This window comes from Diceros bicornis, chromosome 24, assembly GCF_020826845.1.
Source record: "Diceros bicornis minor isolate mBicDic1 chromosome 24, mDicBic1.mat.cur, whole genome shotgun sequence".
Classification (NCBI taxonomy): Eukaryota; Metazoa; Chordata; class Mammalia; order Perissodactyla; family Rhinocerotidae; genus Diceros; species Diceros bicornis.
Window position 1 is genome coordinate 50,127,157 of NC_080763.1, and position 23,855 is coordinate 50,151,011.

General features: G+C 52.9%; 1 gene segment (V, D, J or C); it reads right to left on the reverse strand.

The window, feature by feature from the left end:
* Positions 1-21,975, reverse strand: part of LOC131421202 (immunoglobulin heavy constant gamma 2-like) — a 31,248-nt gene extending 9,273 nt beyond the window's left edge. Inside the window, 4 exon segments of the C gene segment in view lie at positions 18,190-18,504; positions 18,638-18,682; positions 18,964-19,290; positions 21,825-21,975. Coding sequence covers positions 18,190-18,504; positions 18,638-18,682; positions 18,964-19,290; positions 21,825-21,975 — 838 coding nt within the window.
* Between the last annotated feature and the right edge of the window lie 1,880 nt (positions 21,976-23,855).

The window sequence follows — 23,855 nt, forward strand, 5'->3', positions numbered from 1 at the left end:
ATCTTCATGCCACTTGCTACAATTGGGGGTTTTCTCAGAATAGCACCCACTTCCAGGTCCCAAATCCTGGTCCGGTGGCTCATGGGTGTGCAGTGGGCCGCCACACAGCAAGAAGGTTGCACAGCTAGCCCGCTGATTTTGTTGCGGTGTTGGCAGCTTGCAGGTGGTGCCAGGCTCTGTGGGTGGGGGGCACTCCTCTCTGCTCCACTCACATTAGTGAGAAGCTAGAAGGCTCCCCCTGGGGTCCGGTGACGGGGCTGGGTGCCCCCGTGTTCCCCTTCTGTCTTCATGAGGCTCTCTGTGGGGATTCCCCAGCACTGCCCTTTTGCATAAGTGGACTGCTGCTCAGTGCCTGGGCCTGACTCCCCGGAGAAGATCTGTCTTGCTCTCGGAGATCCAGCCGCAGCCCCAGTGGGGCCCTGTCCCCATGGAGGGGGTCACGTAGGCCCTGGGATCTGGGGAGGGAAGTGAACCCTCCCTCTGCATGGGGCATGGCCATGTCATGGAGGAGCCTGTGGTCCTGGAAATGTTGCTGTGACCACTTTGCAAAATGCCATTGGCCACAGCCTTGGTGAAGGGAGTGCCCTCTGGTCCCTCCCAGGAGGAATTCATGATAAATCTACCACACACTCCTGGCTCCTCCAGCACGGCTTCCTCTCCACTTCGCCCACGAGCTCTGCCATCTCTCCCACTTATGGCAGGCCACCCTCGATTCATGACATGGGCAATTGGTCACAAGCTCTGCAAGCTGTGATCATCGCTACAGTTGCCTAAGAATCACATTCATCTATATAGTTTGTGGTCAGTGAAATGTTGACGCAAATAATCCATAATAAATCTATAGATTAAAACTGGGGTGAGTTTATTATATGAGCCAATCAGAGGACTGTATAACCAGGGGGAGCCACCTTCACCAAGGAACGAGGCACTCTGAGGATGTAGGGTGTACAGCATGGTTAGTTACCGTCTTGGAACAAGGAACAACCATCGAGTATAACAGGAATGTCTCTTTTTACTACAGTCACAAGGTGCTTTATTGCACATCAGGTCGGTGGTCACAGGATGAGCACAGAAGGTCAGTAGTGAATCCTTAGTTTCTGGGAAGAAATACTTATCTATAAAGAGATACTGATATGGGGGGTGAGGCATACATCCCCATCATTTTTTCTGTGTGTGAGGAAGGTAAGCCCTGAGCTAACATCTGTCGCCAATCCTCCTCTTTTTGCTGAGGAAGACTGGCCCTGGGCTAACATCCGTGCCCATCTTCCTCCACTTTATACGGGACGCCGCCACAGCATGGCTTGACAAGCAGTGCATCAGTGTGCGCCTGGGATCTGAAACCTGGGCCGCGGCAGCAGAGTGAGAGCACTTAACCTCTACGCCACCTGGCCTCTCCTACATCCCTCTATTTAAGGGCATCATTCTCGGCTTTGGGTAATTGTAAACGTTTACAGTACATGTACAGTGCATGCTCAACAGGTCATGTCAGACCTATCTGCAAAACAAGGTCAAGCTGAATTAATTTGAAACCAAATGGCTTCCTTATAAATGATGATATATCAACTTTTCTTATTCCTTTTCATTTATTCATCATTTTCCCCTTTTGATTGCTAATCTTTTGATAGGTAGTATTGATGATCAAAATATTACCCCTCGGTGGCAAGGGTGGTTGCTGCCTGCCCTGGGTCCATCATGTCCCTTGGTGCTAGGTTTATATCTTATTTATCTGCCCAGTTTCCACACTGGGGGGAAATAGTTGAACAAGCATAGATGTATACTAACAGAGGAAGCATTTCAAAGGTTATATACATTTTCACTTAATTTTAGATTGTCACCCAAACATTGTATGGGTGCTTTTACATGAGTCCTTATGCTACATTGTGTACAATTATGGAACAGGTATAGTAACAAGGATGATTATTCAATACTTGAAATGATTAATTTAAAAACGAGTTCTTAGGCATAGTCTTTATCAGAAAAGGAAATTCACCAGGGTTGTAATGTGATCGACCTGAGCAGTCATTACTCTAGCCTGCATGCTAAACTTACAACACCGAGTAAAGGAGAAAACAATTGTTTGAATACTATGATTAATACAAGAATTCCAAGGAATAACAGATACAAGAATTGCAAAAGGGAACCAATACCTGAAGGGAGCCAACCAAACAAATCAAGACTGGGTGTAGGATCACTTAGGGCATTCACTTGCTTTTTCACGTGCACCAGCAGAGATGACACATGGGAAGATCCATCAGGTATAAAAACACAGCATTCAGTTAGAATGACTGCACATGTACCACCTTGAGATGCAAATAGAATATCTAAGGTCATTCTAATTTGAAGCACAGCCTTTATCATTAAAGACCTTTCAGTATTTAATAAGGCTTTTCCTGCCTGACTATGGTTAAGGGTTGTTGAGTAAATTTACTCAGAGCCTCTTTGTGATATGACATCTTCTAGCCCCAAAGAAGCAACAAATATGGTGGCTAGGTGGTCGTACTAGTGGAACACTGAGTGAGCCCACCTGGCCTTACTGAGAGTAAGATTGAGAGCAGATTTTAGACCAGGGCAGATCCTTCCCTGCATCGAAGTGAAGCCCAGGGTGCAGTGTCCTAGCCATTAATAGAAAGTAGCAGGCATTCTTGTGGCTAGACAGGATGTCCAGCCCAGTAATGTCCCTGCTCATCCTCTAAGTAAAACCCATTTGTAAACCAAATGAGATAATAAAATGTAGTCATGGTTGTTTTCCTCCTGTGGTGCTAGAAGCAAGGCAGAAGAGTTAAGATAATGACTAGAATAACAAGATGGTAACATTATACCAGGACGTACTAGAAATTTTTTCCAAAAATTACATATAATTTCTAAAACACTTGTATTAATAGCAATACGTTTGAAAGGATGTTCATAAAGGAGACTTAGCATGACTTATTTGACAATGCTTCCTACCTAATATGACATACCAAACATGTCTAATTAGTTTAGTACTTCCCTCTTTAGAGGAAGAGAGAAGAAATTCTTTGAGGAGCCCCAGGATCCCACTGGAAATTCTTAACGCTACTTTCAGGTCGAAAGAAAGAGTTGATTTAGGATTTGAATTTTGGGGAAGTCAAAAATATCAAAAGGTTTTAAAATGCTTGGTCAAATAGAATTGTAGGCCACTTTGAAACAATGCTCATTTACCCATTTTACCATAGTGACAATTAAAGATTATCAGGCCAATACAGAAAATTAAATAGGTTTAAGAAAAACCTTAGCTGCTGTGATGAAAGACCTGTTAGAAACATACAGGAAATTTATTTTGAAAGACATAAAATCCTTACCCTTCTGGTAGACTACGCAAAAGCAAAGAAAAGCCTTTCATAATCTCTTTATCACGAGCAGACTAAAAATCCAAGAAAATTATTCTTTTATGAAAAAGACAACCAAATTCTAATTTTTGTACCAGCTTACTTTTGATATTAAAACTTATTCACTTAATTAAATTCATTGTAATCTTAGCCTACTTTACCTTGAACAAAACTCTTTCCTCAGGGATCCTTTTCCACAAACCTTCTATAACTTTGTTTTTACGTTCAGAATTTGTCCCATGCCTTCTCTCCTCCTTCCTAGTACTTTAGGAGAAATTTATCTTTCCTAACAAAAGGAACAAAAACATCTCCATTCCTTATACTGTCTTTACTGAAAAGGTACATCTTGCTTTCCTTAATCTTTTATATTGGCCTCCTGTGTATTGGCAGACCCACAAATACTATCTATGTACATGTGCTTACTCATAGAAAATTTCTCAGCATGGCACAAACATGTTTATGAATAAACCCGAGTATTTTTCTAGTTTCTCTGAAATAAGACCCCAAAAGTAGATGAATCTATGTTCAGTAATTAATGTCTGACATTTTATCTTATGTGGAAATGCCCTAGATACTCAATAAATTTTATCATTTAGTTTAGCAAAAACTCTAAGGTTTCAATTTACCAAAAAGTTTTGAAGTTATTTTAAGTATATATACCATAACACCTAACTATTGTTAAAAATTCACCTAAACACTTTTATCTTTTTCATACCTATTTAGTTAACTTGTTCCCAACAATTCTAGTTAGATTCCTTCCAAAACTTCATGAGACATTGTGGAAAATCAGCTATTAAAAGAACCTAAGTGTTCTTTTGCTGACAAATTTTGTAGGAAGGATAAGTTGTCTGTATCATACCTAATACTGATAACTCTGGAAACATGGTTCTTTCATTCAAATCAACAAAGTTAAATAAACCTCCATTTACCAAAGATTGTTTTATATAATATTAAGTTGAAAAGACATTTGGGTTAGTTTCCATTACATGTATACAAGCACTTCCTTTAAGCTAATCAACTGGAGCTCATTTAGAAATTATACTGTTCAGGGGTAAAATTGTCACATGTGTATAACATGTATATAGACATACATACACAGAGACTCTATAGCTATTGTTTTAAATTACTGTTTAAATTACTGCCATGAATCAGCTACAGTAATACAAAACTCACTTCTTATCAAAGAATAATTGAATCTAAATTTTGTTTTAAGCTTTTTCCACTAATATTTGTGGAGAAGATACTTAAGATGCTGGATGTTGGGCAAGAGCACCTCTATAGCTATTTTTCTCTTCTTTCCCCTTCAGTCTTAGGCACTGGTGATGGACTAGATAAGAGTTCCTGGTGAGGTTTACAAGCTTTCTGAGATAAAGGAAATGGGTGGAATCTGAACTGCCTCCGGAGCTGCATTTCCAGTTTTGCAAAGACTTGTAAGTTCAGGACAGTTGCTCTAAGTCCTCAGAATTTGGGTTGTAACTTAAATGTCATTATAGGGTGACCTACCTATCCAAGCGCATCATCCCTATTTGCTTCATTCCCTCTGAGTGCTTAGTTTTATTTTAACTTAGGGACTAAGGCCTGTATTTAAAAAATTACTATCAGTCTCTGGATATCAGTTTCTAGCTTGGTCAAATTTCTGACAATAGTTTGCTAAATCTTTTCAAGTATCTTTTCAGGTTTCTCTGGGACAAACAGGAAGTATACTTGGAAGTATTGAACAACTCCATTAATCTTTAATGTAGCAGTTTCCCAGAAAGTCTCTCAGTCTTGTTCGCTCTGGGAGGGACTCACCCCCTTACTTTAAATGTACGTTACGGTGGTGTCTGTAAAACTATGATCTAATAGACTTTTCTTTTAGGTTCCTCTTATAACTTAATTTTTTATTAGCCTTTTGGAACAAAACTTTCAAGAAGTTTATTTTGGAATTTTGAAGTCTTTGCTTTCAAGTGAATTTTTAAATGATCTTATCTAATTGGAATTTTCCTGCTAGTGGCCAATGTAATTCCCCTGAAGCTGGTGGCAGTTTGGTGGGACCCTAAGCAGCAAACGGAGTGCAACCCATTTGCTGAACAGCATTTCTGTCTGACGATCTCTGACCACAAAATGGGGTACAACTGCATTTTTCTCTGACCATAACTTGGGCCCCCCAACTTGACGACTATCAAAGCAAGACCTCAAGACCAAAACAAGGTTAGTAAGAGTTTGCTGTTCTTTGTAAATATTTATGGCTTCTAGAACCTTAATTTTTGAGCAATTGTGCCAGAAGGTGACAAGGCTGGCTCTTCAAAGATTAAAGATTTCTCTGTTCCATGGCTCTTATACCTAGTGCAAAAAAGACAAGTTTTAGAAGCTCAAAGGAGCCCCAAAGTGGCCACTGTAGTTTTAAATTATCCCCGTTATCTTGCCATCCATTGACAGTTGTCCCCATTTTGTTAAGCTCCTACTAGTGTCAGCATGAAGCCATCGGAGTTCCAAGGGGAGGCTGCCTGTTTCGGAATTGGTCGGCTCTTAGAAGTGCCACTTAATTTTAGTTCCGTTTTACTGTAAAGTCTGAGTAATTTTTGGGGACACTGTAGTGGATCAGAAATGAGCTGTTTGTGAGTGTCCCTCCCTAAATGGTGTGAACACCCTCTTACGTGCCTCGGTTTCTTCTGCCAGTGGTCTCAAACTGCTGTGGGTGCTCAGAGCATTGGACACAGATCTTTATGCATGCACCCCCAGACGAACCTTTAATTAATTAATATGAATGATCACAATGGAGTTTCCTATGGGACCACTTTCCGTCACAAGGATTTATCCTCTGATAATTCCGCTAGTTTCTCAGTCACCTGAGAACGCCTTTTGGCTGGAAGGAGTTGGTGTCCCTTCTCTTCAAACCTGAACAAATTCGGACTCTCATTTCTCTATCAACCACTTTGTTCAGGCTTTATAGACACAATTATTTCCAATTTAAAGCCAAATTAAAATAAATCAGCCTTCCCCATTATTCCAAATTTAAGCCTAGGCACCCCAGATTAGGACATTCCCCCTAGGGTTCTCTTACCTAGGAAAAGTACCAGTACCCTCCACAAGACATGTAGTCTTAAGGCTTGAAACAGTCATTTAATATTCTGGACCATCGACTTAAAATAAGGAGGTCCAGGTTTCAGGAGAACTCACTGGGGCCACCCAAAGAATGCAGTAAACCTGGGGTAGTGGGCAATAGCATGGGCCCCTGTTGGTACCGCATGCCTGTTTGATGTAGATTTCATGTGGTCTCATGTGAGTTTCTCTGAAATCCTGCCAAATATGCCAAGAAATGTCAATGGAAATAATCCATAATCAATCTATAAATGAAATTGGGGTGAGATTGTTACATAAGCCAGTTTTCTTTTCTTTTCTTTCTTTTTCATTTTTTTTGTGAGGAATATCAGCCCTGGGCTAACATCCATGCCAATCCTACTCTTTTTGCACAGGAAGACTGGCCCTGGGATAACATCTGTGCCTATTTTCCTCCACTTTATATGGGATGCCATCACAGCATGGCCTGATAAGTTGTGCATCGGTGTGCGCCCGGGATCTGAACCCAGGTTGCCAGCAGTGGAGCACACACAGTTAACCGCTACGCCACAGGGCTGGCCCATCTGAGCCAGTTTTGAGGACTATAACCCAGGAGAGTGACCTTCCCCAAGGAAGGAAGCACTTGGAAGAAGCGGGGTGTACATGATGGTCATATACCATCTTGGAACAAGGAACATACATCAAATATGACAGGAGTATCCCTCTTACTACAGTCACAGGATCCTTCATTAGCACAGTAGGTCAGTCGTGATGAGATGAGTCCTGTAGGAGAGTAATGAATCCTTAGTTTCTGGGAAGAAATGCTTTTCTTTTTCTTTCTTTCTTTTTCTTTTTTGTGAGGAGATAAGCCCTGAGCTAACATCTGCCAATCCTCCTGTTTTTTTTGCTGAGAAAGACTGGCCCTGGGCTAACATCCATGCCCATCTTCCTCCACTTTATATGGGACGCCACCACAGCATGGCTTGCCAAGCAGTGCTTCGGTGCGTGCCCGGGATCCGAACCGGTGAACCCTGGGCCGCCACAGTGGAGCGCGTGCATTTAACTGCTTATGCCACTGGGGCGGCCCCAAGAAATGCTTTTCTATAAAGAGATGCTGATATGGGGCTGAGGCATACATCCCCATTTTTAAGGGCATCATTCTCGGCTTTGGGTCACTGTAAATGTTTATAGCAGATGTACGATGCATGCTCAACAGGCCATGTCAGACTTTTCTGGAAAAACAAGGTCAGGCTGAATTGGTTTTAAACCGAATGGCTTCCTCATATTCCTCAATATGTTAACTTTTCTTATTTTTTTCATTTCTTCATCATCACCAATGTTGATGAGTTTGGCACAACCACTGACAGTGTCTGGCTAGTGGGTAATAGGCCCATAAATCCCACTCCCTCCTCTGTGCCCAGAGATCTGGCAAGACAAGTAGTCACGTTGCACATTGACCTGGGTGCTTGGTATCCACCCTGATCTCCATGCTGTCTGCCCTGGTTATGGTGGTGGGGCTGGTGTCAAGGAAGATCAGTCACTCTTGAGATCATGACAGGATTCTTAGGCACCAGGCCGAGCTGTTGCTGGATCGCTGTGGGGGTGGTCTGCTGTGGCTGGAGTTGAGGTGACCATTTGATTTGGGCTTTTAAGCCACTGAGTTTAATCAGAATCCTCACACATGTCCCCATCTGGCTCTGAAGGTCCCATTCTTTCAGACAAACCCTTTCACGTGAGAAAGTCATTGAGGCTGTGAATTTACGTCACGTTGAAATTTTGCGAACTGTCGTACTGGACTCGGGGTCTGGCTTTCAGGAACATTTGCCCTGTGATTATGAGAGAAAAGAGATACTTTGAAGGCGTTCATAGAAGCCCTTCCCAGCGCCTGGTCCTGAACTGTGATGTCAGAGGCGAGGCTCATCCGCTGCTGCAGGTCCTCCAGAGCAGCAGGACAGGGAAAGCCCGGCCCATCACCTGGCAATGCTCATTCCTACCTTCACCTAAGCTAACCTGTCTCGACAGCGTCTGGCCCTCAGACTTGCCTGCATTCAGCGCCTCATCCCAGGCAGCTGCAGAGGCCACCTAAGAGCCGGATTGGCCGTCGTGTGCCTCAGACCACCAGCGTCTCATTCCTGCCGTGGCTCCATCGCTGCTGCCCCCATAACCAGCCGGGCTGGTAAGCCATGCCAGTTCCACCTTTGAGGTCTGCTTGCTGGCAGATCTTTTCACCTGTTGCTGTGCAAGTCTGGGCTGGATCTAGGAAACAAAACCCCTGCAGGCATTTCAGGTGGGACTGATGCCACACAGACCAAACCATATAAAATCGTGAGGGGAGCTGGGGGAGCGTGGTCAGGAGGAACCATCGCTGGCTTCCCCAAGCGTCCAGGTTGGGGTCCCGGGTATCACATGACGTTTGCTGCTGCTCAAACCCACCTGCACCTCGCCAAGGACCCCTAGCAGGCCACTCTCTCGAAATCTCAAGGAAATGCCCTAATTCTCTTTGTGGCGTGGTTTTGGGTGCCTGTGTGGGGTGTATGCAGGCCCTGCTGCATGACGGGTCCATGAGGACGAGGACACGTGGGCAGGGCCTCCATCAACGTCCGGCTCCCAGCCTGGGCTCTGCCGTCACTGGGAGGGCGCTCCCTGCTCACTTCTGTGTCCTGGGAAGTCCTGGGGGCCTTCGGCTACCCCTTCTCTGCTCATTTCCCTGGGCGACCCACCTCCTCATCCATAGCCTGCTCAGCCTTATACTGGACTCTCGTGAGCTTCTCCTTTGTCCCTGTTGTGTCCAGGTCCCAAGACGTATTTGGCTCTATTTGTGATCATGGTTGTAAGCTATTGTCAAAGACCTCAACTCTCCTAAAACACTGGAAATGAAGACCACACAAATGGGAAAGGCAAAGGCTGAGTATTTGGAGCTGCTGCAACCAGGCAGTCGAGGCAGGCGGGAGCGTGGGAGCCTTTGTAGTGTTGTTACATTTACTTATGTTAATTGTTACTATGTGCATACATATTATATTCATACATGTGTCTATAATGTATACATGTAATACATATTACATAATGTGTATGTTGATATGCTAAAGTGTTTTCTATGTGTAGAAAGCTTCTTTACAGGAAAAGGGGGTACTCGGGGTCACTTAATGGGGCCTGGGGAAGTGAGATGTCCCATGATTGCTTGGGGAGTGCATTTGGCTTTCTCCCGTCAGTCCTAAGCTAGAAGTGGGGACAAACATTAGGGAAGCCGTCGGTTACTGATCAAGGACCTGAGGTTCGGGGCGACCATACGGGGTGGTTGTTCACTCCCTGGGCTGTCTCTGGAGATAGAGTTCTGCCTCTCTGCAGGTCTCAGTGCAGAGAGCCAACCACTGCCCTGGCGGTCCCCGCAGTGAGGGGTAGGCGTCCTGGGCTGCAGCTGCAGGTTGCAGTCAGGGCTCTGTGTTCGTGTGTGGTCTGGCTACTGTCCGTTCGTGTGTTCAGTGTCTCACCACAATCCCTAAGCCAGAGTCTTCTGAATGTGAATCCTTGAGGATCAGCTGGCAGCAAAAATCTCCAGTGGGTCCCGGCCCCTCCTGGAGAGACCACTGCAGACACTGTGTGCACGTGTGGGGGTGTGGGGTGGGCAGCGGGTCCATACTTTTAAAGTGACCTACAGGTGCTGCACACAGTCTGGGCCAGTGGGATAACCCCGGCTGTGGCCACGGTCCTCATCAGCACCCAGAAAATAGACCCTGTCCTGGCCGAGAGGGAGTTGAGGGGATTTTGAGGAAGAACGGAAACAAAGGCTTATCTTGTGCTAAAAAATATCTACAAACATAAGACCCTTTCCGTGTAATTGAGATCTTCCTAACTTTCTGCTGTGACCCCGGGTGTGCTGGGCATGCACGCCCCACTCCTGAGCCACAGGCTCTCTTTCCAGCAACAGGTGCAAAGCGCCGTGCTGTGTCCTGACTCAGTTTCTCGGCCTGGCCCACCATCCTTGGATCTCAGAACAGCCTCTGCCAGGTCTGGCCTTTTGGGCTGAACTGGTGTGGTTGAGACAGGTAGAGGGAATCTGCTGGTCTCCAGCCTGCACGGTCATCTCGGGGACGTGCCCCATGGGGGCTTCAGTGCGAGAGCCTTGGCCCAAGCCTTCAGGTACCTTTCATGTTCACCAGAGTCATCCCTGGAGGTGTGGGGGTGAGCAGTACCCTGGGGGTCCCGTTACATTTCACCCTCAAGTCCCCCTGGAAGCAACACACCTGACTCCATCTGACTCCACCATGCCCACAGTGAGACAACTTCCTAGAGACACTGAAGGAGTTCAGGTAAAGGGTGACCTGTCCCCAGTGTCCACCCCCGATAGCTGGAATGGGTTGTCTTCCAGAAGGGGAGGCCTGGTGTGGTCTGCTCAGATGATCGCCTTGAAATGGCTCCGACTGGCCTGGCCCTCAGCCTTTGTCCAGGTGTGGCCTCGGGACTCGTCCCTCTGGCTCTGGGTGTCCCGGGCCCCTGGCTGTAGCGACGTCCTGCACTTGCCCCACCACCCCGCCATTGGGCAGCCTTTGACCTCCTGGCTCCCTGGCCGCAGGTGGTCTGCTTGTCAGGAGAAGCAGCCGGGTGGCCAGCCTGCAGGAGACCAGAGGGAGGTGGTGCCAAGGCCGAGACACCACTGCGCTGTCTCCGTGTAGGGCCGAGGGCAACCGGGGTCTGCTGCTTCACTGCTCCTCTCAAGGGACCTGGACATGGCCTCCCTTGCAGGTCTCAATCTGCCCCCCCTCTCTTCCTTCTTGGTCGGGGCAGGGCTTGCTCTTGTAGTGGGGACGACGTTTCTCTGCTTCCATGTTAGGCCCTCTTCCTGGAAAAGTATTGGTTTTCATATCAGAGGCAGTTAGCTTGACTGGACTCAGACTCCATGTCCATCTGCCATGTGGTTGGCCTGAGCTGAAGTCTCCACAGGTCTTTCACCCTCCCAGCCGATGTTTCTCGCTGGGTCCTTTGGAGTTTCCCCTACACACACACAGTTGAGGGATCAGCCCAGGACTGAGTAGAGTTTCCATGCAGATTTTGGGGTTCCCCTTCATTGTACCTCCTCTTATGGACATCTCCTCTTCATTTCCAGCTGCTGTTGAAATACAGCCGTGAATCCCATGACCTGAGCCCTCTGGCCAGGATGGTGCTGTGTCTGCTGTGTTCCCCTCGCACCTGTGGCGTGGCCTGGGGTGCACCTGCAGACGGACCCTTCGAGGGCTGATCTTCCCCAGTGTCTGCTTGCTTTGGCCATTCTCTAGCACCTTCAAACCATCGTGGTTTCGAATAGTTTTTCCAGAGTTTATGATGCTGTCTGCAAGGGTTCATCTGATACAAGCTGCTCCCCCATGATGGGAATCAGAATTAACTTTGAAACCGAGCAAGGGCTCGATCTGCTTGCTGCAAGATAAATGGCCAAGCAGGTGGTGGTAGAGAAAGAACTTTGATAAGTGATAAGCTAGCACATGGGAAGATGGTGGACTACTGTCCTGAAAAATCCCATCTTAAAGGGAACTGATTTGCCAATGACTTATGTGAGGGAAACGGGGCTTGGAAGGGGCTCAGGAGTGTGACGTGATTGAATGGCAGACCGTAGACGCCTCTCCTTAGCTGACTCGTTGACCGCAACATTCCTGAGGACTCTGAGAAAACCTCAGGTACTTCTTCATCTGGAACAGAAGGGACGGTTTGGGTAGAGGACACAAATTTTCTGCTAACAAGTTATTCTTTCTCCTGGTTACAGATTAGTTTGCCTACATGCAGTTCTAAGCGTTTTCCCAAGGCACATTGTGACACACAGAAATGGGGAGGCAGAGCATGTGGCCTTGGGGGCTGAAGTTCAAAGAGTCCTTTGTGCAGGGGCGACTGTCTTTCATATTTCTTATGATGTGTGAAGCTTAGATTCGGTCATTTTAGCTTCTCAATTACCTGCAAGATGCTTAGTTAGGTGGAGGGCCGTTGGCAAGTTCCTCCCTTATCAGCCATCCTCCTGCTGTTCTGCAAGGCAAGCTCAGAAACTTTGGTTACTTTGTTTCCCATGTTAACTTTGTGGGCACAGGCCGAGGTTCATCCTAATCCAAGGAAACTTGAACTCCTTTGTCCTCGGTTTCATGTTCTCTCATGTGGTTTTTCATTTTCATTTCCCTTGTAACGAGTGTGGTTCAGCAACATTTTCCTACGTTTGTTGGCGCTTTGGATATCTCTTGAGAGGTCTGTTGAATCCTTTTGCCTATGCCTCTACTGAATTATGTGATTTTTCTGATTGACTTGCAGGAGCTCTCTTTATATTCAGGCCATGTTGCCAGTTGTCTGTTTGTAGGCAATATTGTGAAAGACTCTAAATGCACCAAAGACGTCTTCTTCAGTCTTCAGTGGGAAGCATGGCACTGCCTAGCACCCCCCTCCAGGTTACCTGACTTAGCGGGGGCTCCACACTCTCCATTGTCTTTGAGCTCTTTTACAACTCTGTAAGTTGTAGAGAATCGAAGGCAATGGGAAGTCTCTTATCTGGAAGGATGGTTGATTCTTCCCTGCCTCCAGTGGAGAAAGCCAGGTGCATTCAAAAATGCATCTGTTGACAAACGCTTTTTAGCATTCTTGATTCCACTATATCAGTGAAGGACTTTGAACTCTACTTTAAACTGCTTATAACCCCTTAATTGATGAGTTAAATAGTCTTTGAAATCTGCTCATTATCTGTCTATATGAGAGTCGTGACCACCATGTTAAAACCTGTCCTTCAACATGACGCAAATGTCTCCTCCCCATGGCTCCACTTATCCTGGGTCAAGGAAGTTCTGTGACCAGGAGCGGGTAGGAGATCAGGTGTTGAGGAGCAGACCTGAGGGATGCTGGTCACCCTGTTCCTCCAGGGCTCTGGGTCAGGGCCACTCCCCCTGGACAGCTTCCCTCAGTCCATTTTGTTGTGTGGCCTCACAGCCCTACACTTCACCTTCACAGCATTTATCACAGTGTCCTTACGTCACTATTTGTGGGCTCATGTACTTCACGTCTGGGGAGATGGACGCAGGTGGCTACTGAGTGGGAGAGGCTGGCAGAGACTCAGGCCAGGGGAGGGTGGGTGCATTCTGCTGGGTGCATTAGGGACGACTGACAGAGGAGGAGACGTGGAGCTCAGAGCTAAGAGAAGGCTGTGTAGGATTTGCGAGGTGTGTAGAGGGAAGGAACACTAGGAGAAGGGAACAACATGGGCAAATGTCCAGGGTAGGGGCAGAGTGAGGTACTCAGGGCGTCAATACCTGAGTGCACGGGGACAGGGCATTGTGTGTGTGTGTTCCTGGACCTAAGTCCCCTGTTTTGGGTTGAATTTTGTCCCACAGATTCAAATCTTGAAGTGGTGATCCCCAGGAACTGAGATTGTGGCCGTATTTGGAGATAGGGTTTTTCAAGAGGTAAAAAGTTAAAGTGGGGTCAGTAGGCTGGGCCCTTATCCAATGAGACTGCTGTCCTATAAGAAGAGGAGTCAGGACACAGATACTCGTAGAGGGAGGCCGGGGCGAGGACACGGGGAGAGGAGGCCATCTGCACAGCCAGGAGAGATGCCTCAGCAGAACCCCACTCTGCTGACACCTGCTCTGGGACGTGCAGCCTCCAGATGTGTGAGAGAACAAATGTCTGTTGTTCAAGCCACCCAGGCTGGTCGTTGCAGCAGCCATGCTGACTCATACACACCCAGCACGGGGGTCTTGCTTCTGGTTGCGGCCAGTGCTGGAAGCTCCTCCTGTCCCCAGGCCCCAGGCTGGCCCTGCTCCCCCCAGGCCCCGTGAGCCCGCTCGCCCCTCCTCATAGCCCCGTTTCTGGGCCTCCTTCTTCACCCGTGGAACTCCAGGGGCTAGAGGAGAGCTGAAGACGGGAGGGGATGGAGGGCTGTAAGGTTCTGGAGCTATGGGTGTGGAGGGTGTCACTGACGCGTGAATCGCCCAGGCTCTGGATTTCAGGAGTGTGTCAACATAGTGATGTTGCAATTTTTAAGGATGTTTTATTGTTGTTTTAAGAAAAGAAATGGTAAAGAAAATCAATGGGCTCCAGAAAGTTAAAAAGAAGGAAAAAAGCTACCCAAGTCATGTCTGTGGCCTTTCCTTTGAACAATCTCTCTGGGCGTTGTCCCCCTGTATTCGGGACAGGGGTCCACCTCTCCTTCCCGTGTGCATCCGTGTCCTTCCCATCTAGAGAGGGCGACTAGGGGTTCCTTCAGTACCTGAGGGGTGATTCGGTCCAGGGGTTGTGAGGCCAGGGGTCTGAAATTGGTCCACTTGGTCAGCTCCCCAAGGCCATGGGCTCTCTCCTCGGGGGTCTCTTCTCTCACCTCTGCCCCATGGGGCAGCTGTACTTCCTGTGGACCGTGACTCAGGCCCCGCCAGCTGCAGGACTGGGTGACTGTGCCTGCCGCCCTGCTCTCCTGGCTCCCCTCCACCTCTGTCCACCAAGGCCACATCCCGTCTGCTTGGGGACCTGGTCAGCAGGCGCCTCTCCAGGAGGCCCACCTGGCCAGGTGCCCACGCCTCCCCAGGTGGTGCCACCCCCACTCCCCGGGGATCCCGCAGTGGCCATGTCCCCGGCCCTCCTCTGAGGGATCTCCCCGCACGGAGACAATCCGAGTGACGGTTAGGGGCATGCCTAGAAGCTTCCTTGTTGTTGGACAATGGCCCCGTGTCCTCCTGGCCTTGGCAGTAGATGTTTCCGCTCAAGGATCTGAAACCACACGTCTCCTCTCTGGAAGCCTGTGTCCTTGACCCAGGCATGGATGCAGTTTGCATGAAGACCCGTCCCTGCCCAGATGGACACGGGCACGTTGGCCCTCCACCTCCTCCAGGGGGACCGCACATGCCGACCCCGGGACAGTCCTGGTGAGGGACGCTTGGCCCTGATGATTCAGCTTCCACATGGCCTCAGTGTTTCTTGGTGGTTCCTTGGAGGGGCCAATTGGCGTCCATCAGCTCAGTTTGGGGTTATAACTGATGTCTGCTCGGTTCTCCAAATGAGGTCAGGGGGCTGGATACAGCCTGTGGTGACTGCGAGGCCAGAGGGTGGGGTGCAGGCCAAAGGAGCCATGAGGTCAGAGTGTGGTGAAGTCAGAGGGCAGTGGAGCAGGTCTGGGCAGCAGGCTGAGTGTAATGAACCGAAGGACCCTGATCCTGTCTGGGGTCTGCGGCAGCCCTGGACGTCAGCTTAGGATATGTGGCCCTAGGCCCCCTGCCCGATCATGTTCCTGTAGTCGGGTACCATCGTCGGCTTCAGCTCCACCACTGAGGAGAAGATCCACTTCACCTGCAGCAGGCGGGCGAGGGGGTGAGCATGGCCTGGACCCCATCACCAGCCTCCTGCCAGGGCCTGCCCTCCCTGTACCCGGGGCCACCTGACAGTGGGGGTCCAGATGGGGGTGACATGAGGACGTGGTGGGGACAGTGAGGTGACAGAGAGGGGATAAATGGAGACAGCGAGGGGACAGTGAGGGGACAGGGTGAGGGCAGTGATTGGATGGAGAGGGAGAAGTGAGGAGACAGTAATGGGAAATGAGGCGACTGTGTGAGGAGACAGTGTGAGGACCGCAAGAGGACAGTGAGGGGAGGTGCGGGGACAACGAAGGGACGGTGGGGGTACAGTGTGGGAACATCATGGTCACAGCGAGGGGATGACGTGGGGATGGCCTGGCCCACCTTGAAGAGGGTGACGGTGGCGCTGTAGCACACGCTGAGCAGGAAGAGTGTGATGAAGATGGAGATGGTGGTCCAAAGCCCGTCCAGCTCCCCATCCTGGGTCTCGACACAGCTCTCATCCAGGACCATCACTGGACAGAGAGGGCATGGTCAGTGCTGTGCCTGCCCGAGGGGGCCTGGCGCAGGGTCAGGGGGGCTTCGGTGGGTGGCTCCTTCTGGGACAGGGTGGGCGGGGCAGGCGGGAGCCCAAGTTGGGCTGGGCCAGGAGGGCCCTGAGGTCAGTCTCTGGGTACTGGCCTCGGCCTGCTTGTTCCTCCAGCTGGGACCCCAGGCATTGGCTCACACCCCTGATCCAGATCTCAGCCTGGCCAGTGGGGGACAGCCCTGTCCTCTGCTCTGCCCTGCACTGGGGCCCTCTGGGGAGAAGGTGCCCTGACCCATGCAGGAGAGCAGCTGAGGTCCCATTTCCTCTTTCCCGGGGACCAGGCCCAGAGGGTGGAGGGTCAGCAGAGCCTGTCCACAGTGGGGACCCTGTCCCAGGGAAGGGCCGAGAGAGGGTTGGGTGAGTCCCCAGCGCATGAGTGGTGGGAGTGCTGGGGACACTTGGGTGTGGAGGGATTTCTGTGTGTCAGGGTGGGGGTGTATGTGCCCCGGGGAAGAGGAGGGCCAGTTGTCAGAGCTGGTCATTGTGGTCAGTGTGAGGATGAGGCCTGAGCAGCCCCCGGGGTGTTGGAGGCTGTGGGGACCCTCTGGTGTCCACGGTGTGGGTTCAGGAGACTGTGCTCCGTGCTCTGCTGGGCATGTGCAGGCTGCCCTTGTGTGAGCCCCAGTGTGTAAGGCCTGCGTGTGTGCGTGTGTGTGTGTGCTCACACATGTGTGTGTGTGGGCTGGCACTACTCAGTGAGACGGGCTTGTTTTCAGTAGGTCAGAGATCAGTGTCTACGTGTGGGTCAGGGTCGGTCCCTCCCCTGGGCACTCAGGACCACCTACCTCTGCCCCTTTGGGGCACGGGAGTGAGTGTCTCCATGAGTGGACAGGACTGGACCCTCCCCTGTGAGAGGGTCGGGGTCTGTTCTCAGAGTGCCCGAGGGCAAAGGAGGGCCTGTCCCCACACCGTGGACCCAGCAATTCTCCAGCGAGAGTCAGAGCCACCAGGCAGAGCTTGGAGTGACCCAGTGGACAGGGAATCCGGGGGACAAGGATGGGCCACTGTCCCAAAGCTTGTGCTCCTACACAGGAGGGACAGCCTGTGCACACATTTCCCTTAGGGACTCCGGAGGGGCTTGTCCTGTTCCCTGGCCACACTCCAGCCCCGAGCAGCTGCTGCTGGAGGGAGGCCCAGAGGAGCTGCCTCCTCTGGCATAGCCCCCTCTCCTCCCCGGGCAGCCTCTCCAGCCATCCTGGGTGGCCTGCACAGCCCGCAGCTCTGGGTCTTGCCCGAGTGGGACCGTCCCTCTCCCCTAATGGTGACAACTGTGGTCTCAGAGCTCGGCTGCCCTGCCGCCCCCAGGCCTGGGCGACCACCTGAGCTCTGCCTCGTAAAGAACCATGACATTGTTGCAGGGTCCCAGGGCCATGCTGGGTGCTTTATTTCATGCCGGGGGGCCCTGGAGGTATGTACACAGGGGTGGGCACTTAGTGTCCTCGTGGGACCCTGAGCATCCGCGGGGAGGGAGGGCTCGCTGGAGAGCCGGGCACACGGCTCATTTACCCGGAGACTGGGAGGTGGATTTCTCCGTGGAGTGATTGTGGAGAGCCTCATGCATCACCACGCACGTGAACTTGACTCCCTGCTTCCACCTGTTTGTCTCCACCGAGAGCTTGCTGTACAGGAAGTAGGACCTCTCGCCTTCCAGCTGGGGTGGGGTGGTGCTGTACTTGCCCTCCGGCTCTGACTCCCCGTTGCTCTGCCACTCGACGACGATGTCAGGTGGGTAGAAGTCTTTGACCAGGCAGGTCACGCTGACCGTGCCCTTGGCCAGCTCCTCCTGATGTGGGGCCAGCACGTACACCTGCGGTTCCCGGGCCGGCCCTGTGGGTCCAGGTGATCAGTACAGATGGTCACTCCCTCGGGCGCCCCACAGGACCCTCCCTGCACCCATCCATCCTGCTCTCACCTTCGTCCTTGAAGATGATTTTCTCAATGGAGGCCGGGAGGGCATTGTTGCTGACCTTACACTGGAACTTCTTTCCACTCAGCCAGTCCTTGTGCTGGATGGGGAGGATGCTGACCACCCGCTGGGTGCCATTTGGCTGATTCTCGTTTGGCTTCGTTGTGGCCGTGCTCACCTCCGTGCCGTCCACGTACCAGTTGAACTGGACATTGGGGTTTTCTCGGCTCACGTCCACCACCAGGCAGGTGACCTCGGGCGTGTGGGAGATCATGAGGACGTCCTTGGGTTTTGGGGGGATGATGAAGACCCTCGGCACTGCTGGATCTGGGGGTAGACATGGGGGAGTGGTCAGCACCTGGGTGGGCCTCCTCTTGGGCACTCGCCCCCCCCACAGGCCACACCTGTGCTCTGCCACCTCCTGGGTGTGGAGGGAGATGCCCAGCTGACTCACCTTGGCATGGTAAACAATTGCAGCAGGGCTTCAGGTCTTTTACGACTGCAGAGAGAGCAGACTGGGGGTTACCAGGGCTGGAGAGAGAAGGCCTTTGGGTGGGCTTAGATCAGGGCCAGGTTTTGGCAAGTCTGAGTCTAGCACCCACCTCTGTGGGCCCAGGGGCTGGGTTAGGGGTGTCCAGCCTGCCCCTACCATGGTGGAAACACCCTGTTTACCCCATCCCTGAGCTAGGGAGGCCTCCCCTGCTGCCCTGGGGTCCAGGCAGGAGGGCTACCCCCGGCCTGTCTTTCAGGTAATGCCTTCAATGTGGCCACTCCTCTCACCGATTCTCTTGTCCACCTTGGTGCTGCTGGCCGGGTGGGCTACGTTGCAGGTGTAGGTTTGGCTCTCCAAGCTGCTGGCAGACACGGTCACCACGCTGCTGAGGGAGTAGAGCCCCGAAGACTGCAGGACGGACAGGAAGGTGTGCACGCCGCTGGTCAGGGCGCCTGAGTTCCAGGACACGGTCACCGGCTCTGGGATGTAGCTGGAGACCAGGCAGCCCAGGGCCACCGTGGATTCAGATGTGTCCCTACAGCAGGGGGCCAGTGGGAAGACCTTTGGGGCTGTGGTGGAGGCTGCAAGAGAGGAGGCTGTGTGACCACCAGGTCCTAAACTCGCAAGGATCCTGGAGTAGCGCTGAGCCCAGTGCCCATGTGCTTCCAGAAAGTTTGCAGACTAGATGCCCTGATGGCTCCCCGTCCCCCAGGACCAGGTGCCTCTGCAGCCACAGGCTCTGGATGGGTCAGCCCAGTCAGCACTGGATGACCACCGGATTAGAGCCCCCTGGGGCCCCTTTCCCCTCGTCCCCACTCAGGCCTCCAACGGGTGTTCACCCTGTCCAAGCCCTTGGTTGGAACCCTGATCAGAGACTCCTGTGCCTGGCAGGTTTCTGCTGGCCTTCCAAGACCTTTGTCTTATTGATCAAGCTTGGCCCTGCCCTGGGTGAGCTCCTGTCTCTTTGGGTGAGGTGGGTCTCTGACCCACATTGCCCACGTCTGCTCCTGGCCCCTCAGCCCAGAACCCTTGCGTTGGCCTGTCTCTGTTGGGCAGGATCCGTGTCTTCTGAGTCGGCTCTGCAGCCAAGACACCATGGGCCCACTCCCCGACCCTGCCCTGACCCTGTAACTGCCCCATACCCCATCCTTGCGCTGGACCCCATCCCTGACCTGTACTCTGTCCCTGCCCTGGACCCTGTCCCTGTCCTGGACCCCATCCCTGGAAGTCTCCTTCTCTCCATCCCCTCTGTCCCTGAGGCCCCCCAACCCAGGTTCCTACAACTGCCTCTGGGCTGACCGTCCCTCCTCAGGTCATCCTGGCGTGGCTTTCTGAGTTCACCTCTGGCCCCTCCACTCAGCACCACTGCCCTGCACCATCCCTGCTCTTGGGCCTGTCCAGCTCCTTGCTCACTCCAGAGCCCTCCTCCAGCCGTGGTCCTTCCCGAGCTAGCCTTCCCCTCGACACAGGTGGGAGCTGTGCATGGCCCATGGCCCTCCTTTCCCCTCGGTGCCAGCATCCCCAGGCCCCAGTGCAGGTCGGGGTGCACCCCCTACCCACACACCCGGGCGAGGCCTGTCCCCTGTGACCCTGACTCCTGTCTGCTCAGCCCCAGGGCCCTGCACGGACTCTCCCCAGGCTGGCAGCCAAGGATCAGGTCCCCAATGGGCCCCTCACCCTTCTGTCCTCCAGGTCCACTGCCTTGTGCCACCCCACACTGCTTCCGCATGCCTGGTTCTCCTGTCCCATATCCCCACAAGCTCGCTGGAAGAGGGCTAGTGCCCCTGGACCCAGGGACTACATCCCATCGGGTCTCCTCAGGGATGCCCCCCTGCCCCTTCAGCCCCAGAGACCTTCCATCCCAGGGTCCCCCTCCATCCCAACTCACCATCCAGCTGGCAACTCAACTGGTTGACACTCTCCTTCTGCAAAGGGAGGACACCTGAGACGCCTGAGCCCTAGCTGTCCCTGCTCCCTGTAGCTGCTCAGCTCCCACCAGCTGAGGTCTCTGTCTAGCTCAGGTCTGCTGCCCTTCGTCCCCTAAGCTCCGGGGCAGTCCTCTGCCCCTTTGTGCCCTCCCATCCTCCTGCCCCCCAGCCAAGCTCTGTCTGCTCCCCCGGAGCTTCTGAGCAGCCCGTGTCCCTCCAGCCCTCCCACCTGTCTCTGCTCACCTGCCAAGCTCTGCCTGCTCTGCCAGAGCTTCTGAGCAGCCCCTGCCCCGTCCTACCCTCCCGCCTACCTCTGCTCACCTGCTAAGCACTGCTTGCCTGCCCTGGACTTCAAGGGCATCCCCCTGGCCCTCCTGCCTTTCCACCAGCCCCAGTTCACCTATAGCTGCTTTGACTGCCCCTCAGGAGCTCCTGGGGCAGGGTCTGCCCCTTGAGCCCTCCCACCTCCCCTGCTCACCTGTAGCTGCTCTGCCCCTCGTCCCTGGAGCCACTGGTCCACAGCAGCTCCCTACCCCTCCTGTACTCTGATCCCCTCTCCCAAGTTCGCCCTCTTCCTGAACTCATTCTTTTCTCAACCCTGGGCTTTTCCTCCGGGAGCCACCAGGTGCCCACCCTCTCTCTGGCCAGCTCACTCCTGGCAGACCACCTGCCCTGGTCCCCTCCTGGAGGAGCTCCTGGCCCCAGCTGGGCCTCATCCTCTCCTCGCCCATCACCAACCTCTGAAGCCCCATCAGGAAGCCCCTCTGGACCTTGCTCCCTCCAGTTGCCGGGTCAGCTGCCCTGTGCCCACCAGCTCGCAGCCCCTGGAGCCCTGGCTCCTGCTCCTGACCCTCACTGCCTGGCTCTCGACGCCCCTCCCGTAGCCCACTGAGCTCCTGCTCAGCCCTGTGCTGTCTGAGTTCTGAGCACACGGGAGCCCATGCTGCTCCCCTGCTCTGCTCCTGGCTCACCTGCTGCCCTTGGCCTTGGCTGTAGCCCAGGACCCAAGGCCACCTCCTCTGACCCTACTCTGGGGCACGAGCTGTATCCATTGGCCTGGACAGGACCCTTAGGCCACCTGGGGGTCCTCTTCCTCACTGTCCCCATCCAGGCCCCTCCCTGTGTCCTGTGCTCAAACCCGTCTGTCCATCCTGCCATCCGTCCTGCAGCAGCTCAGCTCCTGACCCATCCTGCCCTCAGTACAGCTGGCCAAGTCTCACCCTCAGGCTTCTGGCCTCTCAGCCCATCACGTTCCTCAATGTTGATCTCCTTCGCTCTCTGGTGCATCCATCTCTGTTGGCTTGGGCCCCCGCCCGTGGCTCCCTGGTGCTGGCTCTGGGTTAGTGCTGTGGCCTGTGGGCAGCCTGCCATCCCCCCTGGAAGCTCAGCTGCTCGAGCCCTTGTGTGACATCCCTGAGGGCTTGGTCTCCCCTCGGCTCCTGATGCTGGTTCCACTTTCCCCACTTCATTCCTTCCCCCTCCTCCGTGGGGACCCCACTCACCGAGGGTGGGAGATGTCAAGTTGGCTGCCCTTCAGCCCAGCCTGGGTCTCAGAGGAGCCCCAGCCCCCTCTGTGCTCTGGCCCCACAGACATGTGGCTCCTCATGGCCCCGTGCTCTGTGCCCACTGCCCGGCTCCTTGGAGTTCATAGCTGGTTCCCGGAGGTGTGAACTGCCTCCCGACAGCCCTGCAAAGACTAAGAACGGGACTGAAACCAGGGGGTACCTCTTGCTTCCTGAAGTTCCCTTTTCTTCTAGGTGGTTTGTGTCTCAGAGGGCCTGGGGGGAGTCCAGACATGGCCGAGGCTGCCTCATGTGGGTGTGTGGCAGCGGGGTGGGGTGGGTGCCCGGGACCCAGGGGAGAGTGCCGGAAGCCTGGCATTATGTGCTGCTCTTTGCTCTCTGCTTCCACAAGGATTACGCCTCCTGGCCCCACCACAGTCTCGCGTACCTAAGCCTCTCACCAGAGCCCTCTCATTCCCCTACCCCAGAGGGCACGTCTCCCTGCCTGGGTCAGCATGCAGTGTGGACACAGGCTGTCCTGCTCACAGCCCGCAATCCAGCCCAGGGCCTCCTCCTGTCCACCCACCAGGATGGCCCCCCGAGTAGAAAGCTGTCTTCCTCTGGGTCCCTGCTTCTTCTCTCCTTCCCTCTCTGGCTCCATCCAGGGACGGATCTCTGACCAAAGGGGGTGCAACACTGAGGGTTAGACGGAAGCTATTCTCCCGGCCAGAGCTGTCCTGCAGGGGACAGACCTAAGTGTGATGTGCAAGGACAGAGTTCACGGTTGTCACTGGGGCCTGAACGTGCTCCTCCATCTGAGAGACAGTGTGCAGTCCTTGTCCTCCCATTTGTGAGCTGAGACCCAGCCGTCCTGTGCAGCTGTCCAGTGTCTCGTGTCTTGGAGTGCCGCGGCTCACCCCAGGCTCCGTGTGCATCGCTGGGGTGCCCCATGTCTTCCATGTTAGGCCATGGGTCGAGGATCCCTGGGAAGCACCGTGACCCGCACCCCAGAATTGCCAGGGGCCAGGAAGGTGAATGTGGGATGTCGGGCCTGGCTTCTTCCTAGTGGTCAGTGGTCAGGAGCTCGTGTTGTGGCCCCTTCAGGTGGTCCAGTTGCAGAGTCCAAGGCTGTAGAAAGTTAACCTTCTAGGAGGTGCCCTCAGACATAAGAGGGGAGTTGGCCCTCCCACCCACTGGTGTTTACAGCATCCTTTGGCCTTGGGTGTCCCCAGAGATGCCCCACATCCTCCAACAGTCTCCTCCGGGTCCCTCTGCCTCCCCTGTCCTCAATTTCTCACACCACTTGCGACAGTTGGGGGTTTTCTCAGAACAGCGCCCATGTCCAGGTCCCAAATCCTAGTCCGGTGGCTCATGGGTGTGCAGTTGGCTGACATACAGCGAGAAGCCTTCACAGCTAGTGTGCTGATTTTGTTGTGGTGTTGGCGGCCGGCAGGCGGTGCAAGGCTCTGTGGGTGGGGGGCACTCCTCTCTGCTCCACTCACATTAGTGAGGGGCTGGAAGCCTCTGCCTGGGGTCTGGTGACTGGGCTTGGTGCCCTCGTGTTCCCCCTCTGTCTTCATGAGGTTCTCTGTGGGGATTCCCCAGCACTGTCCTTTTGCATAAGTGGACTGCTGCTCAGTACCAAGGTCTGACTCCGAGGAGAAGCTCTTTCTCGCTCTCAGAGATCCAGCCACAGCCCCTCTGGGGCCCCGTCCCCATGGAGGGGGTCACGTAGGCACTGGCTTGCAG